The 8,028-nt window shown below is 39.8% G+C and overlaps 1 protein-coding gene across 1 annotated transcript; it reads left to right on the forward strand.

Moving 5' to 3' along the window:
• The first annotated feature begins 20 nt into the window (after positions 1-20).
• On the forward strand, positions 21-7,562 carry THAP1 (THAP domain containing 1). Its single transcript, XM_007522745.3, has 3 exons — positions 21-305; positions 3,298-3,493; positions 5,043-7,562. Exons 1-3 carry the CDS (start codon positions 235-237, stop codon positions 5,415-5,417), a joined length of 642 nt encoding a protein of 213 aa, XP_007522807.1. The 5' UTR covers positions 21-234; the 3' UTR covers positions 5,418-7,562.
• Positions 7,563-8,028: the final 466 nt, after the last annotated feature.

An 8,028-nucleotide genomic window follows, 5' to 3' on the forward strand; every position in this document is an offset into this window, starting at 1 on the left:
AGCTGTCTCCGCCATCTTGGAGATGGGAGACGGGCGATGTCTGTAGTCTTTCTGCTAATGCAAACAACAAAAAAGACACGATAGTCGCCCCCCCGAGTGAGGACACTGTCACTGTGTAACTGCTAACCAAAGCAGCGGAAGAAACGAGGGTGTTAAAACCGAAGGCGGCAACACTGACAGCAACTTCGCCTGCCTGCAGGGGCAGCAGAAAGGAAGTGACTGAGGACCGGAAGGATGGTGCAGTCCTGTTCCGCCTACGGCTGCAAGAACCGATACGATAAGGATAAGCCCGTTTCTTTTCACAAGTAAGTGCCCTGAGCGCCTCGCGGGATCGGCTCCTACTGGGTCTGGGGGCGCGCGGGCCGGTTAGGTTCGGGGGCGGAGTCAGGCGCGTGTCCGCGCGAGACCTAACGGAGAGGCGGGGCCAGGGCTGGGCCCAGTGGGCGGGGCACGGCCGGCGCTGCTCGGGGTCGCGGCTGCGAGTTCATTCAGTACCCTCTTGTGGCCGCGGCCATTGAGAGCCCTGGGTTCTGTCTCTGACTCTGGCTGTGTGGCTCGCGGCCAATGCTGCCAGGTCCTGCTAGTCGCAGATCTGCTGGGAAGGCTGCGTCTGGATTTTTTTTTTTAAATATTTTATTTATTTATGAGAAAGACAGGAGGAGAGAGAAAGAGCCAGACATCACTCTGGCACATGTGCTGTTGGGGATCGAACTCGGGACCTCATGCTTGGGAGTCCAAAACTTTATCACTGCGCCACCTCCCGGACCACTGGATTCCCCCCCCCCCCAGGATTATCGCTGGGGCTCGGTGCCTGCACTACGAATCCACTGCTCCTGGAGGCTATTTTTTCCCCTTTTATTACCCTTGTTGTTTTATCACTGTTGTTATTATTGTTAATTATTGCTGTCGTTGTTGTTGGATAATGGAGAGAGGAGGGGAAGACAGACAGACACCTGCAGACCTGGGGTGAAGCGACTCCCCTGCAGGTGGGGAGCCGGGTCTTGAACTGGGATCCTTTCGCCAGCCCTTGTGCTTCGTGCCATGTGCGCTTAACCTGCTCCGCCCGGCCCCCAGCATCTGGATTTCTTTTTAATATTTTATTTATTTTATATATTACTTATTGGATAGAGACAAATTGAGATAGGTAGACAGTCTGAAAGACAGCTGCAGACCTGCTTCACACTTCATGAAGCCCCCCCCCCCCCTTAGGTGACTGGATTTCACCACTAGGGCCCTAGGGAGGCAGGGTGGAGGGATGTAACAACTCCTTAGGAGTAAATAGGACTAGAAACAGGTCCCACCTGCCTACGTCTATGTCCAGCGTAGAAGCAATTACAGAAGCCAGACCTCCCACCTTCTGCGCCCCGTAAAGATCTTTGGTCCACACTCCCAGAGGGATAAAGAATAGGGAAGCTTTGAATGGAGGGGATGGGATGGAATTGTACTCCTATTATCTTACAATCTTGTTAGTCATTATTAAAACACTAATAAAAGAAAAGAACAAAAGGAAAAAAATAGCCGCTGGGTGAGGTGGATTCTTACTGTTAGCACCAAACCCCCATGATAACCCTGGAGGCAATACAGTAAAAAAAATCAACTAATTAATTTAAAAGAAAAACTATCTTGACCATGTGGAAGAAGTATCACGGGGATTCAAAATAAAGTTGTGAATTGAATCCTCATTAAAAGAAGAGGGGCCTGACGGTATAGCACAGCGGATTAAGCGCACATGGTGCTGAGTGCCCAAGGACCAGCTCAAGGATCCCAGTTCGAGCCCCTGGCTCCCCACCTGCAGGGGGATCCTTTCACAGGAGGTGAAGCAGGTTTGCAGCTGTCTCCCTTTCTCTCCCCCTCTGTCTTCCCCTCCTTTCGAGTTCTTTCTGTCCTATTCAACAACAATAACAACAACAACAACAACAACAAAATGAAGAAGAGAAAATGGCCTCTAGGAGCAGTGGATTTGTAGTCCAGGCACTGATGCCAGCTCTGGAGGCAAAAAAAAAAAAAAAAGACGAGTTACTTTTTGCCCTTGGAGTATCAGGGAGACCAGATTGGTTGCAATTAAAGGCTGGTTTGGGCCAAGATGGCAGGAAGGATATTTTGGACCCAATTTCTAGGCCCCAGTGGTACTTCTAAAAGGAACAGTTAACTTTGCAGCATATAGTGATAATATGGGCACTGAGTGTGCAGACGGTGACAGTTTGCCTCAGTAAAGAAGTTGAGCTATTTCAGCTGTCTAGAGAAAGCCCCTAGAGAACCTCACCTGCAGCTTTCAGAACCATTTTAATCCAGAAGGTAGAGGGAACAAAAGTTTTCTTGGAAACAAGAAATGAAGACACAAAATTGAAATGACTTAAAGATAATCAGATGTCTGTAAAATAGAACACATTTTAGATCTATTTGTAAGAACTCTCAACTACAAGTGAATGGTAGCTAAGAAAATCTGAAGGGGGTAGATAGCATTATGGTTATACAAAAAGACTGAAGCCTGAGACTGTGAAGCATTATTAACAGTTAAATATTGCAAAAACAAGTTTTTAAAGATTTATTTGGATTTTTTGTTTTTCAATGGGGCATTTGTGTTTATACTGGGGCTGTAGGTAAATTTTTTGTGTTTTAAATAGTATGAAAGGAACTTACTGAAATAAGAGAGCTTAGGGCAGAGAAGACTTGAGAATGTCAGATGTTTCCCTTGTGAAAGGAATAGGAAAAACACTTAAAAGATTTCTAGGATTTATTTCTTCCAAAATGTAGGAAATAGGGAAGGAGATGATAACAATATTGCAGACACTTAGCTCTCTGCCTCCTCATGTCCATATTTCTAATGACATGGTAGAAGGATTCTAAAAAATAAGGAAGCTTCTTTCTTGGCACTGGAAACTGATTATTGGATGCCTTTTCATGCAACAGAAAAAGAGGGTTTCGACTAGATGCTAAATAGTGGAATGAACAGAAATAATTAACTAAAGGGCAGGATTGAGCACACACATGGTAATGCACAAGGGGGGAAGCTTCACAAGTGGTAAAGCTGGTCTGCAGGTGTGTCTCTTCCTCACTGTTTTTTCTCTGCCCTCTCAGTTTCTCTCTGTCCTGACAATTATAATGGAAAGGAAAGGAAAAAACAGTAATGGCCACTGGAATTGGTGGATTTGTAGTGCCAGCCCTGAGCTGACTTTTAATCCAACACTGTGTAGAGTGTTAACACCAGTGTAATGTAGTTTTTTTTTTTCCTAAGCAGAATGTGCCTTTGTGTTTCCAACTAAGTTCTGAATTATGAACTGAGTTCTGCCTTCTTAGGTTTCCTCTTACACGACCTAATCTTTGTAAAGAATGGGAAGCAGCTGTTAGAAGAAAAAACTTTAAGCCAACAAAGTACAGCAGTATTTGTTCAGAACACTTTACTCCAGACTGCTTTAAGAGGGAATGCAACAACAAGTTACTGAAGGAGAATGCTGTGCCCACAATATTTCTCTGTACTGAACCGCATGACAAGGTAGCGTATGTTTTAAGACACTGGGTTTTCTGTTTGTGTACTTAATGTGTCCATTGTGGAAAACTTGAAAAATTCATAGTAGTGTTAAATAGCTTAATGTTACTAGAATTCATACTTTGTAAAAACAAAACAACAACAATAAAAAAACATTTAACGGTATTATACATTTCACAAATGCAAAGTGCCTTTTTTTTTTTTTTTTTAAGTTAAATAGCCTCACACTAAGAAACTCAGTCTTGCTTAGTGACTTACTTTAAAATCACTCTGTAACAGGGTAAGGGAAATAGCATACTGGTTATGCAAACAGACTCTCATGCCTGAGGCTCTGAGGTCACAGGTTCAATCCCCCCACACCACCATAAGCCAGAGATGAGTAGTGCTCTGGTAGAAAATAAACTAAAAAACACAAATAAAAACATTTTAAAAATCACTCTGTACCCATTCTTATGTGTCAATTTTTGGTTTTCCTTTATCACTAACAGGTCTGGTATTTAATTAAATCTTGCTTTTCTGCTGTTACTGGGACTTTGCTACTTTGGGTTCACTTTTTCCAGACAGAAAACTCAAGAGAAACAGAAAGAAAGAGGGAGGGAGGTAGCACCAAGGTGGTGTACTAGTGGCTTGACTCTGGATTACATGCATGGCAAAGCAAGCACCCTTCAATCTATCTCTTCAGCCTCATAATCAAATATATATTTGATCTCTGATGCCACCAATATGTAGTCAGAATGAAACTGTGTTCTGGTTAAAGGGGAAAAAAAATAAAACCTAGTTTCTTTTTTCTTTTTTTTTTTTGCTTGAAATAACCATGTCTGTATTTTTTTATTATTATTATTTAAGAAAGGAGACATTAACAAAACCATAGAATAAGAGGGGTACAGTTCTGCACAATTCCCATAACCCGATCTCCATATCCCACTACCCTCCCCTGATAGCCTTCCCATTCTCTTATCTCTCTGGGACCCCTGATAGCCTTCCCATTCTCTTATCTCTCTGGGAGTATGGATCCAGGGTCATTGTGGGTTGCAGAGGGTGGGAGGTCTGGCTTCTGTAATTGCTTCCCCGCTGAACATGGGGGTTGACTGGTCGGTCCATACTCCCAGCCTGCCTCTCACTTTCCATAGTAGGGTGGGTCTCTGGGGAAGCGAGCTCCAGGACACATTGGTGGTGTGGGGTAGTCTATCCAGGGAAGTTTGGTCGGCATCTTGCTGGCATCCGGAACCTGGTGGCTGAAAAGAGAGTTAACATACAAAGCCAAACAAATTGTTGAACAATCATGGACCTAAAGGCTGGAATAGTGCAGATGAAGTGTTGGGAGGTATTCCCTGCATGCTCTTGTGTACTTTTGCTTTCAGGTATTAATTTTTCCCTAGTTTATAGGCACGTGTGAACCTATGCTCTATCTCAGGGGACCTGAACTATATCTAGGAAAAACCTAGTTTCTTATTTGGGGATGTATTTGTATTGTGGAGTTACAAAAAGTTATAATTTCCTTTCAGCTTTCATTTTTAGTTACTCAATTCATACCAACTCTGCTTTATTGTTTTAGAAGGAAGAGCTGCTGGAACCACAGGGACAGCTTCACCCGCCTCCTTTAGCACCTCCCATTTCCCAAGTTGATGCTGCGATTGGATTACTCATGCCTCCTCTTCAGACCCCTGATAACCTCTCAGTTTTCTGTGACCACAACTATACCGTGGAGGATACCATGCACCAGAGAAAAAGAATTCATCAGCTAGAACAACAAGTTGAAAAACTGAGAAAGAAGCTCAAGACTGCGCAGCAGCGATGCAGAAGACAGGAGCGACAGCTTGAGAAGTTAAAGGAGGTTGTACACTTCCAGAAAGAGAAAGAAGACACACCAGAGAGAGGTTATGTGATTCTACCAAATGACTACTTTGAAATAGTTGAAGTACCGGCTTAAGAACATGATTTGTATTATTATTATTATTATTTTTAATGGGGCAGCACCAACATATCTTCTTCAGCCTTTTAAAGAGGTTCCACTGAGGGTGGGAGGGATGTACTTGCTTACTTGTATAAAAAACATTTCAGAATATTTTTTTAAAAAATAAATTAGATATATACTGTAAAAGCATACATTTTTGTTTGTAATTCCAGGGTTCTTACATCTTAACAAACTATTTTAAAAGTTTTAAACTAACCTCAGAACCCTACTGTAAGTTTGTTTCAAGATTGGAGAGTTTTGTTCTTTAATTTGAGTGTTTATAGAAGTATGTAAAAATAAAATGAGAACAGTAAAGTGAGAATGATTTAAGTTTAAAATTTTTAAATTAATGCAATTTTATTTTATTGAGAGAGCTTACTTATATTTTAAATCAGAAGTTTAGATAAGATCATGGGGCCTAATTTCTCAGAATGAATATATATATATAGACATATATCTACATATATTCTTATTCATACATTCTTGTAAAGTCAGAAGATTCTTTATGTTCATCACTTGTCAAAGATAAATTGACAAGTCGATTAAAAACACAAGACTGGCTGTTTTCAGAGAAGAAAATGAAGTCATTTCATTCCTCATCAGTCTTGTTCAATAATCATATAAAGAGTGGATTGTTTCATGTGAACTCCTTTTTATTTCCTCCTGCCGTCTGGCTTTATAAAATTAGAGAAGTGTATCTTCAGTCAAAGAAACATTCTTCAGTTAACAAAATAAGCTTTCTTATCAATGAAGTAATAAAAATGGAGGCCTGGCCCATGGTATACATTTTTCTCTCATTGCCCCATTTGACAGACTTCTGGTTCCCTAGTGTAGTTATCTGCATCCAAATCGTCAACAGAATATTTTGTGTTAGTAGAATTTGATTTGTACCATAGTATGGTATTCTTGTCTTGTTTTAGTCAAAGCATCACATTAAAATAATAATAAAAAAATCCATACACTGTTAATACAAGTTAGAAATTAAATTCCATTTACTCAAATGAGTGATTTATGGTGGAAAGTAATCTTTATATAGTGTTAATTTTACTGAATGTAGAGATTTAAACAGCTTTCTGTTCAAACTGTGAGTTGTGTGCTGACTTAGTGAGTTTTACATATATTTGAAATGAAAGTATGTTCTGAATAAGCAAATACTATCACAGAATTTACCTACTTTGATGTAGAATAACTGTTCCAACTATACTTATTTTATATTTTGGAGTACACTGAAATAGAAGAATGCCAGGCCATTTAAGACAGTATAAAGGATACAAAATAATGATGTTCAAAGGTGTATTTCATAAATCTGATTTTTATTGTAATTTACTGCCCTGCTGCCAGCGGATCATACTTCGGATTTATGGAGATTTTACTTTTTTTGTGAAACAGTATTTCAAAGATAGGAGATTATAATTAGAAGATTAATTGAAGTTACATAGTTTAATAATATTTAGAATAAACTAATGAATAGGGGCTTTTTATAGTTACTCATGAATCTCCCCACTGTTTTTGGAAACCACAAAGACTTGGAGTAGTTTGTTTCACATTTGATATCTCTAGCAATTCCTGGAGGATATGTGGGTAAATATTTTGCAAAGTATGTATCTTCAATCTAAAGTGTCATCTACGCAAAATAAAATCATAGTGTGTGTTCCCAGAACCATGACTTCAACACTGAATTGCAGAAGTGGTAATCATAATTAACATTTTAGCATTCTAATTTAATTTACAGCTGCTTTCTTTTCATAGCAGGCACTAAGTCCTTAAGTGGAGAGAACTGAACAAGTAATACATAAATGAATGGTTTGCATTTAAATAATTTATCATAATTTAACATAGGGTATATGGGGTGCAGAGACTTGTTTTTGAATTTGAGGTGTGACATTTGTTGAATGTTTCTAAAATTCATTTTTGTCTGTTGTATTGTTTATGACCTTGCCAAGAAAAGTAGAACATTTAAACTAAAATAGGTTCTGTGCAAGCAGAAGCGAAGCTCAGTCTGAAATAAATAGTGATAACATTTCAATGTGGAAGAAATGGATAGAAGATAATGTGAATTGCAGCCTGTTCTGAAAAAAAAAAAGGGCATTTATATTAAATACATATGAGTACTAAAATATCCATCTCTGTGTGACCTAGTCTGGTAGTAACAGTGAGAAAGCAATAACTATTTTCTATTCTTTTCTTTTTTTTTTTTTAGATTTTTTTCTTGACATACAGGCTTTTAAAAAAAATGTTTATTCCCTTTTGTTGCCCTTGTTTTATTATTGTAGTTATTATTGTTGTTATTGATATTGTTGTTGTTGTTGGATCGGACAGAGAGAAATGGAGAGAGGGGGAAAGAAAGATAGACAACTGCAGACCTGCTTCTCCTGCGACTCCCCTGCAAGTGTGGAGCTGGGGGACCCTTACGCTGGTCCTTGTCTTTGCGTCACGTGCACTTAACCCGCTGTGCTACCGCCGACTCCCAGGCTTTTTTTTATTATTATCTTTATTTATTTATTGGATAGGGATAGCCAGAAATCAAGAGGGGAAGGGAAAGAGAGGGAGAGAGACACCTGTAGCATTGCTTCACCACTTGCAAAGC

This window comes from Erinaceus europaeus, chromosome 2 (genome assembly GCF_950295315.1).
Source record: "Erinaceus europaeus chromosome 2, mEriEur2.1, whole genome shotgun sequence".
NCBI lineage: Eukaryota > Metazoa > Chordata > Mammalia > Eulipotyphla > Erinaceidae > Erinaceus > Erinaceus europaeus.

Excerpts from the sequence above, each read along its gene's own strand:
- THAP1 (XM_007522745.3), top strand. The coding sequence starts at position 235 with ATGGTGCAGTCCTGTTCCGCCTACGGCTGCAAGAACCGATACGATAAG. Across the intron at positions 306-3,297 it reads AAGCCCGTTTCTTTTCACAA|GTTTCCTCTTACACGACCTA; the intron begins GTAAGTGCCCTG and ends CTGCCTTCTTAG. Across the intron at positions 3,494-5,042 it reads GTACTGAACCGCATGACAAG|AAGGAAGAGCTGCTGGAACC; the intron begins GTAGCGTATGTT and ends TTATTGTTTTAG.